At 37.8% G+C, this 20317-nt stretch overlaps 1 protein-coding gene across 1 annotated transcript in view; it reads left to right on the top strand.

Moving 5' to 3' along the window:
- Nucleotides 1-77: 77 nt before the first annotated feature.
- COL28A1 (collagen, type XXVIII, alpha 1) overlaps nucleotides 78-20317 on the top strand; it is a gene marked incomplete at both ends in the record, with an annotated part of 27711 nt that continues 7471 nt past the window's right edge. Inside the window, 20 exons of the mRNA XM_010141706.1 lie at nucleotides 78-131; nucleotides 431-475; nucleotides 1618-1662; nucleotides 2298-2342; nucleotides 4285-4353; nucleotides 5026-5094; nucleotides 7021-7089; nucleotides 9134-9202; nucleotides 9648-9716; nucleotides 9808-9876; nucleotides 11050-11118; nucleotides 12365-12436; nucleotides 13029-13097; nucleotides 14389-14460; nucleotides 15268-15336; nucleotides 15734-15817; nucleotides 17770-17838; nucleotides 18645-18713; nucleotides 19390-19458; nucleotides 19835-19903. Of these exons, the coding sequence (XP_010140008.1) occupies nucleotides 78-131; nucleotides 431-475; nucleotides 1618-1662; nucleotides 2298-2342; nucleotides 4285-4353; nucleotides 5026-5094; nucleotides 7021-7089; nucleotides 9134-9202; nucleotides 9648-9716; nucleotides 9808-9876; nucleotides 11050-11118; nucleotides 12365-12436; nucleotides 13029-13097; nucleotides 14389-14460; nucleotides 15268-15336; nucleotides 15734-15817; nucleotides 17770-17838; nucleotides 18645-18713; nucleotides 19390-19458; nucleotides 19835-19903 (1314 nt within the window). The remainder of the gene's footprint in view (nucleotides 132-430; nucleotides 476-1617; nucleotides 1663-2297; nucleotides 2343-4284; nucleotides 4354-5025; nucleotides 5095-7020; nucleotides 7090-9133; nucleotides 9203-9647; nucleotides 9717-9807; nucleotides 9877-11049; nucleotides 11119-12364; nucleotides 12437-13028; nucleotides 13098-14388; nucleotides 14461-15267; nucleotides 15337-15733; nucleotides 15818-17769; nucleotides 17839-18644; nucleotides 18714-19389; nucleotides 19459-19834; nucleotides 19904-20317) is intronic.

Below are 20317 nucleotides of genomic sequence, written 5' to 3'. Positions count from 1 at the left end.
TATTTTTTAAATTGTGTATATAGTGTAAAATTAAATTATTTGACTAACATTTAAGAATTTGATTTTGTTTTTTTCAGGGTAAAAAGGGTCGCACTGGAGATGATGGAGCTCCAGGTGTGAAAGGAGCAAAGGTGATATGATTTTTCAGATTTATGAGACAGATTTGGTATTTTATTAATATGGAAAGATTATCCTAATAGTGCCCATGTACTTTCCACCTGTGAATTTCTTAATCTTCATTTACCTACTTTTGCTGTATTAAAGACTAAAATTCTTCACAAATTAAAATCTTATATCTAACACGTAAAATTATCAGAGTGTAAAGAGCGAAATGGTATGCTTCTGTATTGCATTGAGGTACCTCCTCAGATAATCAGGACAATACTATTTTATCCTGTTTTCACTGATCATGGTATTGGATTATTCATAGGGGGAGCCAGGTCTTACTGGAAACCCAGGACGAGATGGAATAGAGGTAAAAAAAAATTATTTTTTTTCCCTTCTTTTCCAATGAGCCATGTTCCTTCAAGGCAAACACCACTTTTTTAACCCTTTTTTTTTAAATTATAATAGCAAATTTTATTTCTGGTTTATCAGCTAATGATTCATTAACACTAGAAGAACTGAAAACATTATAATTGCTTAAAGAAAGGGAATAATTCCTTCTTATAAGAGTGATCTAGAAAATACTCTCTAATAACACATAGTCCCTCCTAAAAAGTGTGAAAAGCTCTGGTATGAGAATCTAAGAACATTACAGAAATTGACACTCTGCTTGCATCTTTATGGGTCAGTTTAAATTCTTCATTTGGCAAATAAAGGATCCAATGTGTAATAGCAATGAAAAAATCTGAATGAAATACATTTAGGAAGTAGCTGTAGGACCAGCCTCTTAGTGCTTAACTCTGAATTCATTCATATATCAATCACTCTAGATTTTATTTATTCAGTATATACTTTTTAATTAGTGACTCTTCTTGCTTTCTTATTGTAGCATTTTTCTCACTAAGATGGAGATAGGAACTCTAGTTATCTTCTTTTACATCATCATAATCTCAGTCTAAAATTACATTTTCATAAGAATTATTCATGCATACCACAGCATCTATCATGACCAGTAGGTGCAGTATTTAGAATCATCTTGCCGTGCTTATCAGAGATCACCTCTTCTGCCTAATTATAAGCTGAAATGATGTTTTTCTAGAGATGGTAGAATTTCAATAGTGCGAATACTCACATTCTTATATTTGGGTTATATATCCTCACTATCTGCTTTGCTTTTTTATTTTCCCAGGGGAAATCTGGATATAAAGGAGAGAAGGTACTATTTTTAGTCAGAACTTCTGCTTACATATAGATATTTGATGTTATTATTATTTATTATGCATAGTGCCTTAGTTCTTATAAAATACCAGTAATGAACAATAACACCATCCTACCAGCTCTTGCACAAGCTCTAATAGAAGATGTGTCCCTTCCCCAATGAACTTACAGCACAATTGCTATAATACAGAATCACAGAATCATAGAACATGTCATGAATACAGTAACATTTAGGCTTTCAACTAAAGCCCCCGAAGAATAATATAAATATTTATATACCTGTTCCTTTCCCAGGGTGAAAGAGGCAAATGTGGAATCCCAGGGATAAAAGGAGACAGAGTAAGTAGCACGAAGTTGTTATACTTTCAGGAAACACACTTAAAATATAGAAAAACAACAATTCCCTGAATAACGGCCATGGTGATAGATTTAAGGCAAAAATTCTAAGGGTGAGGGAAATTAACAACTGACAGTTTTAAAAAACTGAAGTGAGCAAGGATACCTTTCTCAGTAACTTTCTCAGCTCCTTCTATATTTGCATGTGATTCCTCTTAAGGCCCAAGCCTAAGCCTAAGCCTAAGCCTGTTTATAACAATGGTAAAACTCAACTTTAACAGAGGCAGAAGGCTTGAAGTAATAAGCAAATATGAGAAGTGAAAATTAAATGAAGGTTTCTAGCACTGATCTTCAAGATTTGGTATATAATTGCCGTGAATATTTTAAATTAAAAAGAGCTTAATCCTGGATTACTGGTCCTTGATAATTAACTTTGTTCATTCTTACTCTGTATTCTGATTACCACAGTCCATTTTAAACATATTTATTAATACTTGCTGGCTACTGAGCTTCTCTTTATTCTTTATTTTAATGTAAAGATATCTAAATAAGATACCTTAGTAAAAAGTTTATCTGAAAGTGGTTTTGACCAAATCTAAATACACATTAATTTATCCTTTTTTTAACTTGCCCTTCAGGGTCCTGAAGGTCCAGTAGGCCCCAGAGGAACAAAAGGGCTACAGGTAAAAAACAAAACAACACTATAAAAACAACAATACCTGGTTTCCTGGGATTCAAAGCTCTGAAATAATATTATACCACAACCATCACGGGCCCTTTGAGTCACTGAGCATAATGCATCCAAAATTTATCTCTTAATCAGCAAAATTAACAATTTCATGGAGCAATCTAGACAAATAAATGCTCCTTATAATTCAGTCAGTCTCAAAGACCATAGCAAATACAGTTCTATAAAAACCATAATCACTTATTTCCTATTCAGTGTCTTAACTATTTGATTATCTCACAAAAATACATGGAAACACCTTAATCTCTTTTCATCCCAATACTCTTGCACTGAAGGCCAAGAAGCTCAGCCCATCATAGATGGTTCAGATCTTCACTATACATTACCTTTAATTGTATTCAAATAAAGGGAGAGACAACTTCTCTTCCCTGATTTCCAGACCCAGCTCCAACTGATCTGATTAGCTGAATCTATAATGCATCAGAAAACAATGCTTCAGTGCTGGCACGTTTGTAATTCATACTTTCATGGAGACTACATGATTAGAAATTAAAGGTTAGAGATTGTTTTTCAAACTGCTATTCTGGAAGCTTGAAAGATCTCATTAAAAGCACTGCTGTTTTAATAGGGTCCACAAGGACAATCTGGAGATCGAGGGCCTGAAGGCCTGCAAGGATCAAAGGCAAGAACTGCATTCTTTCTTCTCTTTCATAAAGTTAAAAGGTCTTAATACAGCCTCTCCACAGTACTCCTTTTATGCTCACATCCCACACCCTTCTTGTAGGAGATGCAGTTTAATGTGACATTGCTAGCAAATCATACACTCTGTATTCCACAAAGTTCCTGAGAAAGGTCTTCATTTGTATTGGATTCAGGTCCAAATCACACTCCAGTCTTTTCTCACAAAGACTTAAAATGTGGCAGCACCACACAATATTACTTAGCAGCAGCATAGCATTGCATTTCTTCACTTTGCAGTTTGAAACTGGTTTTTTCCTGAAGTGCCAAGCAGAAATTCTGTTTGGGATATCAAACAAACTCTTCTCTTGAAAATGTACATCCTCAAGAAGAATTCTACAGCTCAAAATTAGTAGTCCCACTGTCTTCTGAAGCTCAGTAGAAGATATCTGCAAGTCATGAGAATGAATGAAATTCAGGGGACAGTCCTGCTAAGGGCTTCTGAAGGTGAGCCACAGAAATCACACAGTGCTTCACTGCAAGATCGAGTCCCTCTGTAACCAAAATTTTGTTTCTCTGTTTGAAAAACATATGATTTACATTTATTAAATCCTTAAGATTTGCTGGGTTTACTTCTCATCCCATTGTAAATTCCAAGTATACCAGCGGAGATTATTGCATTCTGTGTTTTTGTGATGACTTGATATCTTTATCATAGTAGTTTAATGGAAGATGAAAATATCACTGGGTATTATAGGTAACTGGTTTAATACCATTAAGAGACACCACAGTTGCTATGTAACACAGTTACTTTGCTTCTCAGGAAACACGTAAACTGAGTAATTCAGCCAAGGCTGAAGGGTTCTTCAGCTACTGAAAGGTATATTGTGGAGAAGGGACAAAATAAGTTTATAAAGGACATTATCTCTTTTGACATCTATCATGATATGTCCTTTGCACCATATTTAGAGCACCTGCTGGCCAACAAGGAGGCACAGAGCAGCTGAGTGTCAAAACTCTTACATCCAACATAAAAGAAAACTTACTTTTGTTTAATCTGGTGTCACTTTGTACAGGAAATATCTAAGCTCTTAATAGAGAGAACTTTGAAGCACTGAACAGATGAAGTACTGTGTAAGACAATTCCAGTGGGCTGAAATTCGGGATGTACAAAAAATGAACCTACAAACTAAGTTAAACTGACTTCCCTAGACACCAATTCATAAGCAGAATTGTTTCTCTTTTCGTTCTTTGCAAAGGGTGAAAGAGGTCTCCCTGGGCCTCCCGGCTTTCCTGGAGAGACTGGAATAGGACTGCCAGGCCCAAAGGTACAGGTGTCTCTCATCTTCTGTATTACATGCATTGTGGGATAAGAACAAAGACCAAGACAGCTAACATAATATACTTGCTGGTAGATGAGAAACTTCAAGCCCCCAAATGCTGGTTTTATGGTACTGGAAAGGCATTTTGTGTGTTAATCAAAACTGTTTGGGAAAAAAAAAAGTACATTTCAAGTATGCACTTTAAAGGACTTTTCTACAGTAGTTCTTATGCTTATCATAACTCAATCCAAGCAGTGTATGGCTGAGTAAAAATGCATACAAAGTCTTAAACAAAAATTATCCTGTGAAAAACAGGCTTGTTGGTTTGGATGACTGGCATAACGAAAACAGAAACACTATGATGATAGAAATAACGACTTCTTGGAAAAGGATACATAATGTACTGGGAATATGATGGGAATAATTAACCATTTAGATTCAACATGGTCTTCTCTCAAATGGAGAATTGAGAATGTCCCCTAATTCTGTGAAACCGCACCAGTTAAATGTCTGTGGGCCTTGCATGCTGTACGACTCTGAGGACACTCAGATTTTCTCTGCCATTCCTGCATTCTCCTACATCAAGTATTTCAAGCACAGAATGTCTGATGAGTTGTTATATGCTGCACACATGCAAATACCTAAATCAGGCATTTTCAAACACTTCTTTGTTTGAAGGGTGACACCGGGTTGACAGGAAGACCAGGCCCTGTTGGTCCACCTGGAGTTGGTGAGCCAGGACTTACGGTATGTCTGTTTTTTATTTGGTGAGAGGAAAGCAGGATAGAATGGAGAAGTCCTCAGTGCTTCCCTGTTAAAAGGGATATATGTGTGTTAAATGGTACCATCTCTTTTCTTTCTTCCACTAATTCTTACTCTCATACATAATACATTGTCTGACTTTCATTTCCCTTAGTAAACTGGAAATGTTTCCAATTCCTTAACCTTTCTAATTACCTTTGTCTCCAAAACAGCTATGAAGAAATAGCACCTTATGCAAAACCACATCAATATTTAAATAAATCTGTCCCCTGATAGGTTCAAGCCCACATGTGACAACTTTGAAGTTGACTGCTTTTCAGTATCACTGGAACATTGACATCAGCATGGCTTTGAGGGAGAGACTCCATTTCAACCACTGTAACGTTAGAAACAGTCATACCTAAACAACCCCCATAAAGACATTCAGCTTGCATAAGTGGTCCCAGGTAACAATTCGACCAGTATTGCCTTTACTGGAGATAACAGAGGGAGAAATTAAAAAAAAAAAACCAAAACCCTTGCCTTTCAGAATTTACAGTAGGTTTGGCTCTGGAGTCTCTTTTTTGTTTTCCTTCCCTTCCTCTGCCTGGTAGTTGTAAACTCAACCTCTTCATGGTAATTCAGAAAATAAGTACACCAGTTTTATGGTCACTTTTTTCCAATGTGTCCAACAGCGCCTTTTACTGAGCTATTATCAATGCACCAGACTCAAATTAATTTCTAATCACGTGGATGAGAGATCTCTAGTGCAACCATGAGGGAAATTATGTGCAGCTTTTTCACAAATAGCTTTTCCCCACTGACAAGAACAGATTCGTAATAATCATTTCAAAAGTGGTGCTCCCATGAAGAACAGAAAGATGGTTAGGTAACCAAACTGACTGATCTCAAACCTGCTTGAAGATTCTGGAGGGGACTGAGTTCTCATTGAAGATCCTAAAGAAAAGAGCTTTACTAATAAGGCCAGTGGTGACGGTCAGTCGAACTGGGACAGTGATGCATCCTGAGTCTCTTCAGTAACAGCATAGAGAAAAAAAGTCACTTCGTGGAGGAAGAGGTGCTTGTGATGGGCATCTTCATTAGCCACAATAGCTGTACTGGTAAAACAAGAGATTCTGATTTTAAAAAATATAATAAAAGTGTTTTTAAAATTTAGTATATTTGCTTTGAAAGAGGTTTCTTTTTAAGGCTGAATGCAGTGCAGTTATCTTTACCTACGAACTAAGGATAATTCTAAAGCTCTATACAGAAGAAGCAGAGGCATATTTAGGCTATGCAGAGCCAAATCTACCATCATTCTGTGATGTGTGTGTAATCTCAAGGAATAAATCAGAGGAAAAAAAACATGCAGGAAAACTCTGTGTAACAGGCTTAATATGCACAGGTTTTGGACTTGCATTTAGTGAAGGGTTTTAGCTGTCTTACTTGCCCCTTGTGCTCCTATCAGATCTGCTTTCAAAAAGAAGGGCATGCTGTTATTCTCTTCCCCAAATCCAGTCAAATCTCTCTGCAGCTACATCTTCTTCAGTACTACTCTGCACGGTCTTTAATCTGGTAATCCCCGTCTCTCATGATTATACTAATACATTAAGAAGGATTAGTGACAATTTGTAAACCAAACTAAAGTTTAGGGAGTGGAGATTTCAAAAGTATAAGGAATGGGAATTTCAGATACAAATCCTGTGATTCATAAGCGTCCAAAGAAGTAGAACAGTCTGCCTCGTTATTGCTGCAGGCCAGAATGCTCATCGTTTATTCACTGTGGATATCATATTACTGTAACATTTTTAACAGGTTATAACTACACCAACATTTAAAGACATGCTTAAAACTGACAATGACATAGAACATGCTGCTCTTTTTCTGAGTGATTAATACATATTCTAGGCCATTTTAAACTTATGTTAACAGGGGCCTCAAGGACCACAAGGTGTTCCAGGAGAAAGAGGTTCACCAGGAGAAGGGCTTCCAGGAGCAAAGGTACAGCCGTCGGAGGGTCTTAAGGCCAGAGCAGCACTATTAAATGAGCGCATGCCAAAAAAAGTCCATAGGCCTTTGGGGCCTGTAAATCCAGTATTTAATTCACCTGATGCTTGATTTGTGGGATGTAAGCCCGGAGAGAATTCCAGCTATAATTTTAAAACAGCCTCAAGCAACTGACTTTAAATAAAATATTATAAAAGTGATTTCTAGATGAAAAGTTTAGCTTTTTACTTGTTTGTTTGTTTAAACCCTTATACAGAGAGAATGTTGCTGTCACTAAGAACAGGCTTCTAAGCTTCTTAAGTACCTCAGCCACTGGCTTATGCATTTCAGCAGAAGTCTGAATTCAGTTTGTAGCAAAAGGAAGCTGCTGCTACTGACTTTCAGATCCAGTGGAAGCACTGACAGGAGTGGTTGCACGTACATGGATGGACCCCCTGGACCCACCGCTAGCTCCTTTTGCTGCCTGTTGAAAACCAACTCCCAGGCTGAGTTGACACTTTGGCCTTTCATTGCAGTAAACAAAGTGACACAGTTTGTACAAGAGCTAAACAAATAACTAAATGGTTCACTCATTTTAATGCATGCACCAAGACAATTTTGGTTGGGAAAAGAATAAAACATTGTTCTGCAGATGCAGGCCCCAACTGTCCCTTTACTAAAAATCTTAGGATTTGTGCTTAGCACAGCACTGTAGTCAGCTGCGTTTAAATTTGACTGCTGCTAGCAACATAATTATCTTCAAACATCCAGTATTTATTTTATGATTAATTATGTAAATTATCTAACCTCATTGCTGATGGCTTATATTTGCTTAGCAGATCTTACACATGAAAACAACAAAAAAAAACCTATTTGAAGAAAATGTATTTAGAAATCACTTCACTGCCACTGAAATACCAACTTGTGGGAAGAAACACTTCAACTAAGTAACGCACAGCAACAGTGCACAGTGGGAACAAGTAGAGAAGAATGCATAATCTAACCAAAACTACTGAGCAATTCAGACAGACAGAATAACATAATCACAGTGGAATTCTGCCAGCATTACTGGAAGTCTTGATTCTGTCAAAAATGCACTACTTTTTACTGCCAAGTCTGACCTAGAGCCAAGCATGTATCAACAGAGTTTATACGTATCTCTAATCCTAATTATGTCTGCCAAGTATGTCAGCCCTCTGGTTTTAAACACATTTGAAACAGGTGATTTCTTAATCTAAAGTAAATTTTACAGTTGCTTTCTTCAAAACTTTTTTACTGCAAGCTCACAGTTCAGTAAAAATGAACATAGAGGCAGGTGTTCTAAAGCACCAGGAGTAAAGAATGTTATTTTAAACAGAAATTCACATAATGTATTTCAGTCAAAGTAAAAATGATCGAATTGATTATTAGGGAGAGAAAGGACCTGTCTGGGGCATAACTTTATTGCCTTGAGTGATTCTGTGAGAATTTATAGAAACTAAGGATCTATCTCTACATGTTTTATTAACAGAAGTACAAGAAAGCACAATATTTGTGTTCTTATTTTGCCTGAAGGAGGCCACTGTTTTGTAAAAAAACATTTAGAAAGACAATTACTTTTACAAATAGAGTTCTACAACAATACAGTTTGGCCTGGCCTTTATTCTGGCAAAATTCTCAGTGAGAGCCAGATCCTCAGTGCCACACTTTAATGAGATTAACCCATGAGCTAAATAAGGGGAATTAAGCTTTCAGTTAGTGGCATTACTTAGCCCTGCTGACATTTAAATCAGTTGTGGTTTTGCCCTTGATTTGAGGGGAAGCAGGACAGGACCTTAAGCAATCAAGGCAGGCAGAAAGATCAAAAAAAGCTTGTTCAGCTCTTTCATCAGCAATTTCAAAGTGCAGAGCAAGGATATTTGAAGAGATGACCTGTCTGGTATCCTGGAAAACAGATCCAGGAGCTACCTTCTGGCTCTTCTCATTTTGGTTTTCATAATGGCAGAGCAAACAGTGTCTCTAGTTACTTTGGAGAGAACAGCTTTTGTTTCTACAGTTAACAACATATTTTTCCACGTAGGGAGACCGTGGTTTTGATGGACCAAAAGGCCCTCGTGGACTTCCAGGCATCAGCATAAAAGGTGAAAAGGTGAGCACTAAATACACCAGGGGATTAACAAAGTGCCATAAATCTACATAATACAGGGTTGATATTCAAATATCAATATTTGATACAAAAGGTGTAGTGAGGCAAGGAACCTACCGCAGGTCCTGGGTAATAAGGTTTTTTGTAGAGAGATTTATGCCAAATAAATTCTCTCCACATATTTTAACATCTCTTCATATTAAAGTAGGAAATGTTACAAAAAAGCATCTGATGCTGTGGGAAAGTAAAGGTTTATAAAGGGAGAAAGAGTCTAGCAGTTGTTTGCAGCTGAACCAGCAGGGAATAAATGCATATGTGAAAGATAAAAGGTCAGATCACCAGCTTCAATGACTTCAAAAGAGGTTAAGTCAACCTGTACAAATATGGGAGCCATCTCAGATGGTTTCTGTATCTTTACACAACTAAGCAATTGCACTTTGTTTGCCAGGGTGAATTCGGTCCTCCGGGTTTACCTGGACCAGTTGGATTACCTGGAATTGGAATTCAAGGAGAAAAGGTGCAGTTTTCACTTCCCTCTCACCCCACTCTTAAATGTGTAGTAACTGAGAATATTTTATTTTTAATAATTACTTAACCAATCTTCTCAGGGAGTGGAAGGCCCAAAAGGACCACCTGGCTCTAGAGGTCTACCAGGACAGGGACTACCCGGACCAAAGGTCAGGGAATTTCCTCAAGTAAAAGCTACTGTTCTGTTTTTAGTGTTGTCTTTCCTAAGAAATGGTCTGTCTCTATCTTATGATTGTTAAAGTGCTGAACACCAATCTAAGTATTGACATAGATGCAGAAATTTTATTAAAATTATTAAACCGTACATCCTACTCCACTGAAAGCCTTCATAAAACAATGCCATAGCTATCTATTTAGGTTTTGGCTTGGCTTACCACAGAAACTTTGAGGTACTACGTATCAGACAGTGAAACGCACTGTGTCCAATACACTTCCGTAGAAAGGGTTGTCTGCCTTGAACTTGAAGTTTCATCATATAAGGTGCAGGTGTAGTGAATCAGTTCCAAAAAGTAATTGCATCTAACAAAAAAGACCACCACCATTTCAATACCATCTTTTGTCCCTACTGTACTGTTTCTATTCCAGAAAAATACATACATACCTTACAGATTGGCTGCTCTCCTTGTTACTTCTGATGCCTGTTGTCACGCCTGACTTTGTCTATTTATTGTATCTAGCAGTTAAGAATGACCCAAGGTATAATGAAGATTACCTTTGCTGAAGGAAAACTGTCAGAATAATTTAGACTCGACTGATTCGCAAAATACAGAACTGTTAATGAAACATGTCACCCTTGAAGTATTTGGAAAGGAGATTTAAAGTGATTTTCTGAAAGAGATGTCAGATAAAGTTCTGAATGACTGAAGGCTATTAAAGCATAGTATAAAGGTCTAGAGTTGTAAGTGAGTCAAGTGTCTATGCCAGGTAAAGTATTTTGTAGCATCAGAGTTCACCTCTTACATTTTAAGTGATTGTGCAGAGATGTGCTTTAGCACTGGTAAAAAGAAAGACAAGGGTGAATTGTCTGTGGATGTCAGAAGTGCTCCTGAAATATCAGCTACTTTGGCAGGAAACATTCAGAGGGGCATATAATTATAGATTTACAGCATTGATCATTTCCACCAACAAGTTTTTGGTGACAGCTCAAAACACGCTGCTCCAAATCTTTGTGACCAAGGATTTAATACATCATACTAAAGACAGTATCACACTAATCTTCCTTTAAATATAAGTGACTGAGAATATGGTTTTATATTTTTCCATTGTTAAATAGAAATAATGTTTAACATTTAAAAAATGTTAAAAAATACTTTCTACTTAAGGGTGAACAAGGCTTGCCAGGAGAGACTGGAGTGCCAGGAGAAAGAGGTATTGGAGAACCTGGTTCTAAGGTACATTGTTAATAAAGGAATTATTTTTTTTATTTATTTATTCAGATTTTTTATTTCTGTTTCCTGAGTATCCTTTCTGTAAGACTTAAAAAATAGGTTTAGAAATAAAATTTAGTTTCTTAGTCTTTACAATTTTTAACACGTACTTTCAATAACCTCCAGAAACGGGAACATTTTAAATACACCAATTCTATACAAAAGTAGTAAGATTTAATGTGAATGAAAATTTCCACGTGCCTGGCCCATGCTCAAGTCAGTGTTGCATATAGCTCATCTACAGCTCTGTCCAGAAAACCATCTAGAGTATTAAAGAGTTGCCAGAACTCGCAGTCCCCAGCATAAGCTAAGCTACAGTCAGAGCTGGTGAAAAAAAAGCATTGTGGTTATTATTCTGCTCCTTCCCTTTTCAGGAAGGATGGGATGTGAACAGAGCAGCAGCGACATCCTCACACCTTCATACGGGAAACAAGCTGTGTTACTAGACAGAAAGCACACTTGCTTAGAAGAAGCTGTAGAGGAAGAAGAGGAAGCTGTAACCAGATTATCCTAGTGCTGAAGTGGCCAGGACATTAACCAGTCCCTATGTCATTAACATAGGGATTAACATCAGATTAGGGATTAACAGCCAGATTAACATAAAATATGGGAATAGATGAAAAAGTACATTTGTGATAGCAGAAAGGCACAAGGTTGTCCTAGTTTTGCTCTTGTTTGATAGGGATTTGGGACAGGGTTGGAAAAGGAAAGAAATTGTTCAATTTCTTTCTTAGTTTCACAAAATACGGTAATGCTGAGTGAACCCATTTGACCCCAAATGATCCATTTCATCTAAAACCAGGTCCTGGGTGTCGAACCTTACATAAATAGGCTGATGACAATTCCACTGCCATTAACAGATTTGCACTTACATTCACCAGCAAGACTTCAATTATCATGTCACAGTCAGCTCTATCTGATATTTACTTCAAATACTGCCACTTAATGAAATGATTGCATTATTTTTTAAGAATGAGATGGAGCATTAATAGCTAATAATATTAATTGCACAGATAAAAGATAGATGATACATGAGGTACATGAGAGTTGTCTTTATAAAAAAATGGTGAGATTTGGGTTCCTATGCATAAATGTTTGCTATAAATATATATACAGTTTAGTAAACTTTTCAAAATAGATTTCCTTGATTCAGAAAAGAATAGTACCAAATCTGGATTTAATAGAAGGACCTACTTTTTATTGATGTTAGGGTGAGCCAGGCCCTTCAGGACTGGCAGGTCTGCCTGGTCTTCCAGGAGAAGATGGAGCCCCTGGACAAAAGGTTGGTTCCCCTCTGTCTGCAGTCTACCTGCTTCCTTCCTAAGCGTTCCCATCGTTCTCCCTGTGCTGATACCCAAACCTAGAAGAGAGAGTGTTCATGGACAAGGGGGAAAGTAGCACATTTTTCTGTGAAAAAAAAAATCTTTTCAAACATACTTTTTTGGGGAAAACTTTTTTTTTTTGGAGGGTTGGGGTGCTGTCTTATCATGCTTACAGTTGTTAATTACAGTTTTTAATCCACCAAATGCTCTGCAACTCACAAAGGAAACCACCAAAAGGCTACAGGCAACGTTTATAGCCTTCTAATCATGGTATTTTCCTAGAATCAGAAACCCCATATATTTGAAGAGTATATACTCAGAATGTTCAGCCATAACTTAGGAAACATGCTACTCTGTAAATTCCACCCACAGTTCTACAATGGTTGCTTCTGAATATGGGAAGAAAATCCTGGACCCACTGACATCAGTGGGAGTTCTGCTATTGACTGTAAAAGGTCTATGATTTTAATGAGCCTATTCTAGTGAATACAGTTGATCTTGCACCATGTCTACACAGTACTCTGGAATGCTGCTTTGATTTTTCTATTCAAGGGTGAACCAGGGTTACCTGGACTTAGAGGTCCTGAAGGTGCTCCAGGGCTTGGAATACAGGGGGAAAAGGTGAGAAGTTCTTACTAAACGTGACATTCAAAATTGCAATGTTCCAGGAACAGGTTTGTCAAAGCTTTCTCTTTTTTGGTCTATTATAAGTAATGAAAACATATACCTCAAGGAATAGGTTAATAAGTGCTTCTAAAAGTGGTTTACTGCAGAGTTTATTTCAGCCTCAGCCTAAAACAACAACTTTTTAAATAGTGAAGTTAATAAAAGGCCACCCATGTTTTTTATAGGTTTTTTTAAATGACAGCAAAACAGTTCAGCGGCTCACAATTTCCAGTACCTGTGGTAGTATCTGGTCCAAGAAGTTCACAAAGAGCCATTGCGAATGCTGCTTCTCTTAGTAGAAATAACTAGGGTGATTGTTTAGGTTCTGGCTCTTGTACTGGTCTTCTGTACTGATGCACAGATGGAGAAGTGATTCTGGTTTCTTGTATCAGCATCTGTATCCTATGAAGTAAGACACTGGAAATTGCTGGAATGGTTGTCCAAGACATTGGACAAGACATACAGAGATTAAAAGTCACAGTAGAAGAGAAATGAAGATATTATTTCATCACAACTGCAAGAAGCCAGAAGGGCTAAAAGTGTAGAAGCAAAATCAAGGCATCCACTTGTTTTCAGATTATTTTGGTAGGGAATACATGCAGATGACATGAAGCAGCAATAAAATCAATTGCTGTATTGGAACTTCTTCAGAATGGTTCTGGACTCATAGCTGTTTCATTTTTGTTGTAATTATTAAAGCCTAATAATATGCTTAAATAGCGGTTATCCATTTACAAACTTCACACTATTTTTTCTGAGCTTTTTCTGCCTGGAAGTATAAGCTAATCAATTAGAGAGGGCATTGTGGTCAACTGATTGCCTTATTTGCCTTTGAATACATTTTTTTTTTAAAAAAAGTACCTTGAGTGAATTATCTTTTCCTGTTTTGATTATTTTTCTTATACAGTATCTTTTTCATGTAATTACTTCAATAGCTTTTTCAGCTGCAAGAATGCAATCTTTAAGACTCCTTTTGGTTCTAATTTTTTTGCAGTGTCCACTGATAAATCTGTTAATTTAGTTTCAAATGAAATGAATGTAGTTTTAACTGTACAAATCCAAAACTGCACAATTACTGAGCAGAATTAACTGACTTGCCAATGAATGTAATACGAAGAGCTGTGCATCATGTGCATCTGCTACAAGATACAGCTTCAGTGTCTCTCACAGATATTTACAATTAATTTCAGTTAACACACTCTTAATATTATGTGGGGTGTATGACATATCTGATCCATTTTTGTAGGGAGATCAAGGTCAGAGAGGAATACGTGGATTAATGGGACCAACAGGAGTGCCTGGACCTGCTGGAGCTAAAGTAAGTTTATTACCACCTTAGATGTGTAAAATAGATCCCTCAAAGCTATGCTTTGTTCTGGATCTCAGAAATAACTGTCCTGGAATGAACTTGCTTCTTAAAAAATAATAATAATAAAAGAATTCAGCTAAGGCTTCTCTTAGCAAGACACACCATGATCCCTATAAACCTCTAGAAACACTGTTTTAAAAACTTTGCATAGACTATATTGCTTCCCTGTTGGTTTGGAAAAAGTTAAGGGACACTAATACTGGTATTTTTATGCTGAAATATTTGGAAAAATAGTACAGTGTATGGCATATGCATATATGACAGGACTTTATTTTCCTTTACACTGCCCCATGGCTGATGCTCTTTCATGGATTTGGAATTTCTATTCAAACACTACTCACTGAAAGTAGAGAAGTGCTATTCCAAGTTTCAAGAGGGTGTATTTCCACATAAGAGGAAAAATAAAAACGGTTTTATAAAAAAACATCTACTCCAACAGAGAAATACACGTTTTCAGTATACCTACACAGCTGGGCAGTAAGCATTGAATCCTGAATGTGCTGACCAAGTCTTGAATACACTAAGAAAGGGGTTTCTAATAACATGTATTTATTCAGTGACTGGGAAGAATCACATTTCCAGTGAGAAATCAGAATTATACTTTTTTTATCCATTCTTCAAATAATTAGATTTTACTCCACATAGACTTGAATACTAGAAATTCTAATAGACTTTTCATGGAATATTATAAATTCTTACATAAATTATTCCTCTATGAGAAAAACCCTATGGTTTTGCTCTGTTCCTTCACTGCAGGGAGAACCTGGTGCACCAGGACGTCTTGGAATGCCAGGCCCTCCTGGAAGAGCTGTGCCTGGACCAAAGGTAACATCCACACTCTAGCTCCTACTGCTTACAAACACAGGGTGAAAAATGTGAAGGGGGCCATGCTATTTTTCATCTAAATAATTTCAGCCTTAAGAGGTCAGCTAAAGCTTCTTTCCTATGAGCAGAGTTATGGATTGTATCCAGTGTAGTCACCACCATGCTCTGGTATTAACTGTATGCCAGCCTGAGGTGTGGCCTACTTATGTTCATTTCTTTACTTCAGATAAACTTGGATATCAAAATACTTTTCTTTCTTCTGCTTTTGGTGTTTAATGCTTGCAATAGCAATAAATAAAATTACCTATTACATTGGTATAACTGAAATCCAAAAACACAGTCTGTGATTGGTGTTTAATAAAATATATATGTGGAGTATGTATGTTCTTCATTGCAGGGGGATGTTGGATTACCTGGTCTTGCTGGACCAATTGGAGAACCAGGTTTTGGGCTTCCTGGGCCAAAGGTAGCTCCTAAATTGGTAAACTAATTTCTGACTGGTTTTCGTTAACTGTAAAGTAAGGCAGTGTTTCAGTGAACCAGCAGCAAATTGCCTAGTATGGCCAAGTGTTCTTAACATGTATGTTGTACAACACTGGCAGAGTATAAGGATTTGCAAAGCCAGAAAACCATGGATGGTCAGTCTTCCAGAATCCATGAATCATAAGCTTTCACATGACAGAGAACCAGGAGAAAAATGAGTTTTTAATTGATGAGGAGTGAATAGAGAGAGAACACCCGATTTATGTGCTCACAACAGCCTACCTGTCAATCAAGGTTAATTTTTCTCAGCCAGACTCCTTTGCTTCATTCCTAATTTTGACACAGGTTAATCCACAGAATCCCAGAAGATCTCAGGTCACAGGCCAAACTAGCAGTGTGAGAAAGGGTGCCTTAAGTGCTGGAAGAAGAACATGAACGAGTAGCCAATCTCTAAGGGCTTCTCTCTAGCACTTCTCTAATATTGCTTCAGTGTTATCTAGATTCAATTTTTGCAAGCCAGTCTTTGTTCCAGGGCTGATTTTGTCTGAATACCAAGAAACTTGGGACATATAAATCTGTGTTTCTCAAAATAAACCAGATCCCACCTCCCCGTTTTTTTTTTTACTTCATGAATTTGTCAGTAACTTTCAGTGAAGCCCTTATCCCTTGTTCTTTGAGTAAATTGAGCACAGTAACAGAAGCATGAGAAACATGTAACAATCTCCATCCTTTTTTGATTGGTTAGTGGTTTTCAAGATCCTTAAATTTACTTTCATCAGGAGGAGATGATGATAGAATCACGTACTCTTCTGATACAGTCCAGTTAATTCAGAGAACTGCATCTTGTCCTATTTCCAGGACAAGATTCCCAACAGGAATCAACCAATAGCAAGCAGATCCTTTGCTCAGAGTTGAAAGTCTCCCTCCCTCAGCCTTGTGCCCCCAAAGCTCTTTCAGTTGAGTGACACTGCATGTTTCTGTGAATATGTTCTTCACTTTCTGCTGTCTTTGACAATATTAGTTGTTCTGCTGTTGCTTCACTCTCAGACACACACCTGCACCAACCTGTACAGGGTAGAAACTTTCACAGACTCATTTTTTAAAATTCTTTTTGCATGGCCCTTTGCTTGCTACTGCTACACACGCCCGTATTTTGGGTAGCTACAGGGACAAACACAATCTTGATCTTCTATCCAGTTGTAACTGAGCAACTCACTGCACTATCCAGTGTGGCTGGGATGTTTAAAATCCTCTTAGTTTCTCTAGTAAATGCGTTCCTGAGATACTCCAGCTATCTGGATCTATGAAAGGAGCATAACTGTACATCTCCAATAGGAAGCTCCTGTTATACTTGATAGCTTTAATGAGGTTTCACAGCACTGTAGGAAAATACAAAACCAGACAGGAACCTTGTGATAGAAAACATTTTTAAACTGGCCACACAGACCACTGTTGTCCCCTGCCCTACATCCTTTGTCTCACCACACAAACATACAGCATGTGGAAACGCTACGCAGAGTTTTCCCAATACTCTGCAGCAGTTTATCTATCTTCAGTTATAAGAATTACGTAAAGTAGCAACAGAGGAATTCCATTCCCATGGTGGACTTTTGGCTGGCTGCCAGTTTGGGCCTGTTCCCCCAAACCGGAATACTAGTAGTTACGGTAAATCATAGTAAACATGGGGAATGTGACTGAAGTCATTCCTCCTTATACATAGGCCACAAATTACAACAGACAGAGCTCTTGAAAAAGATTCAAATTAGTGACTTAAAATCCCCAGCACTATTAAATTACCAGGATTAATAACCTACAGTAATAATTCACATAGTAAAATATGTTAGCAGATGAACAGACAGATATATTTGCCAAAGAAATTCCACTTTCATGCAAAATCTCCTGCTAGCAATTGCTGGCATTCATCTCACCTGTTTTTCCTGCCTTCCTCAGGGTGATCGAGGTCTTCCAGGACTCCCTGGGCCCTTTGGGCCAAAAGGAGATGGCCATCCAGGCCCACCTGTAAGTTTATAGACAATTTTTTAAATGTGAATTGGGAACAAATAGGTTCTACACAAGAATTATTAGCCTTCATGGCTGACATGCTAGGAAAGATTTGCTGGTCTAAAAGCCTAAAAAGGCTCCTCCAACTGTGGAAATGCATTTCAGCATAGAAGGAAAAATAAATCTCCCTCTGAAATAATCCAAGACTGATATGTCCTCCACTCCTTCCTCATTACACAATGTAACATATTCCTAGTAGGGCTTTTTTTTTCCTGTAGTATCACTGCCTGCCTTGCACATGTATGCAGCACTGGCCTCGTGTCAATGAGCCTATTTGTCTGCTCAGCAGGGTGCTCCACCATGCCAGTGCCGTGAGGAAGTCCCAGGAAGGTTGCTGGCTAGAGTCAGGAGGTTTGGTGATATACGAGCAGTTATCTGTGCGAGAAACAACAGTAAATGTGCATCCAATTGCCACATTGAGGAATAAAAATTAATGAATGACAAAACAGAAATTGGAATTTGATTTAAATTACCTCCTGATATTTTTGTGCAATCTGGTGCAGAACTGCTTCTGCTCCTGCCTCTCTAGGTCAGACTCCTCTGTCTTCAAGCATGTGCAAGCCTCCTGCATGACGTGCAACACACATGCAAATGCTGCTGGCATCACCTCTGGCTATCAGAGTAGAACTGAACCAGACGTAGACCACAGTGAGCCCACTAAGAGATAACATATTCAAGATACTACTGTATTAAAGTTAAAAAAAGCATGTAGTCAGTATAGCCACAAACTAAATTAATATTCTGTCTGTGCATATAATTTTCAGGGCTTGCCAGGCCTTCCTGGGATTCCTGGTGAACAAGGCCCAGATGGAGTTGGACTACCAGGACCTAAGGTACAAATCTTAACTTCTAGAAAAATAAATGTATGTGTGTTCTCTGCTTCATGCTGATGTAATTCCTACCCAGAGTTCACAGTCAGAATACCTCTTTAATCCAGCCTTCTTACTTGTCAGTATGCAAAAAGTAGATCCCCAGGAAGATCTTTAAGCTTAACTTCAGAACCCATCCTGATGCTGATTGAAAGATTACTGGAATTATCCAGGCAACTGAAGGATTGACTACTGCTATTTAATTACACTTAATGTCTCTCAGAAGGAAGTATATCTTTTTTCCACTCACCCCAAATCTCTACCTATCTGAAGGCACCCTAGGAAAAAGGTTTCAACAGTGCCAATGTGAACATAGAGTCTGATTCAACTGACAGGCAGTAAGCAAAACCTTTTTTTTTTTTTTTGTTAGGGGAACCTGGAGTTCATTTTATGATACAGGAATTGTAATTCCTATGTAACTACTGCATAATTGACTGTACCTTTCTTGAATATATTTAGTCCACCAGCCACTCTTTATCCCAAATCACTTTCTTGTCCTGCCTGCAGTGTTTAGCCTTGCACCATGCTGTTCAATAATTCTCCTCTCTTTGTCCCATTTGACTACAACTGATGCTGGGAATTCTAGAGATAAATTGAACTTTGGTATTCACTACTTATTTTTTCAAGTATCAACTTTCAGGGTGATCCCGGTAATAGAGGACCAGTCGGTCTCCCAGGTCCCCCAGGAGAAGGCCTGCCAGGACCAAAAGTAAGCCACTTAAACAATCATGTCTCCCATTGTCTATTTTCTCAAGTATTAAAAAATATATCCTCTCCTAAGTTTTAATTCAGTCCCTGATGTCCTGCCAATACAATCCATCCTTCAATGCAATGTATGTCTCTATCAGCAAGGTGATTCATGTTCAGTGAGCATTATGCCCTGAATGACTCCTCTGAAGCATTAGCTTTAATAATCTGATAAATAATTGAAAGATTCTTTGTCAGCTAGAGCAATCTTATCCTCGCTACTTACAAAAAGACGTAAGTTTGGTAGAGGATGGACAGGAAATTACATCGTGGTATAACAATTATTGTGTATTTCTATTATGAATAATGTGTTTAACATATGTAGGATTTCTCTCCAGGGATCCATAGGACGCCCAGGGCCACCTGGCTCTCTGGGACCTCCTGGTGAAGGTATTCAAGGTATTAAGGTAAAAAGACTCAGTGTCTTCAATATTTAACCTGTGTTGAGAGGTCAATGTTAAGGAGATTTCACATTGTTTCTTATATGAGGAGGGCCTCAGGCTAGAAAATGAAAAGGATAACATGAGCACCTCCAAAGTATGTTCTGTCTCTACTGCTGCAGACAAGCCAAGGGTGTGTGTATTGAGGGAGGAGGAAGCAGGGACATCTTTTGTCAGTGAAAGATAGCCTTATAAAATTAAGAATACTATTTCCTCTTCCCCAACTATCATGCCCATGGAGACGGTCTGTGTTGCTATATGAACTACCTATAGTAAAGAAAGTCTCCATCCTGAATCTATGTGTAACATTATTTTTCCCTGCATTATGCACTTCTAACCAAAGCATTGATCCCATGAGACAGACTCGAAAGACAGAAGTAA

The sequence above is a fragment of the Buceros rhinoceros genome, unplaced genomic scaffold (genome assembly GCF_000710305.1).
Source record: "Buceros rhinoceros silvestris isolate BGI_N320 unplaced genomic scaffold, ASM71030v1 scaffold39728, whole genome shotgun sequence".
Lineage (NCBI taxonomy): Eukaryota > Metazoa > Chordata > Aves > Bucerotiformes > Bucerotidae > Buceros > Buceros rhinoceros.
Note: the sequence above shows the minus strand (reverse complement) of the source record. Positions and strands in the feature narration are given on the sequence as shown.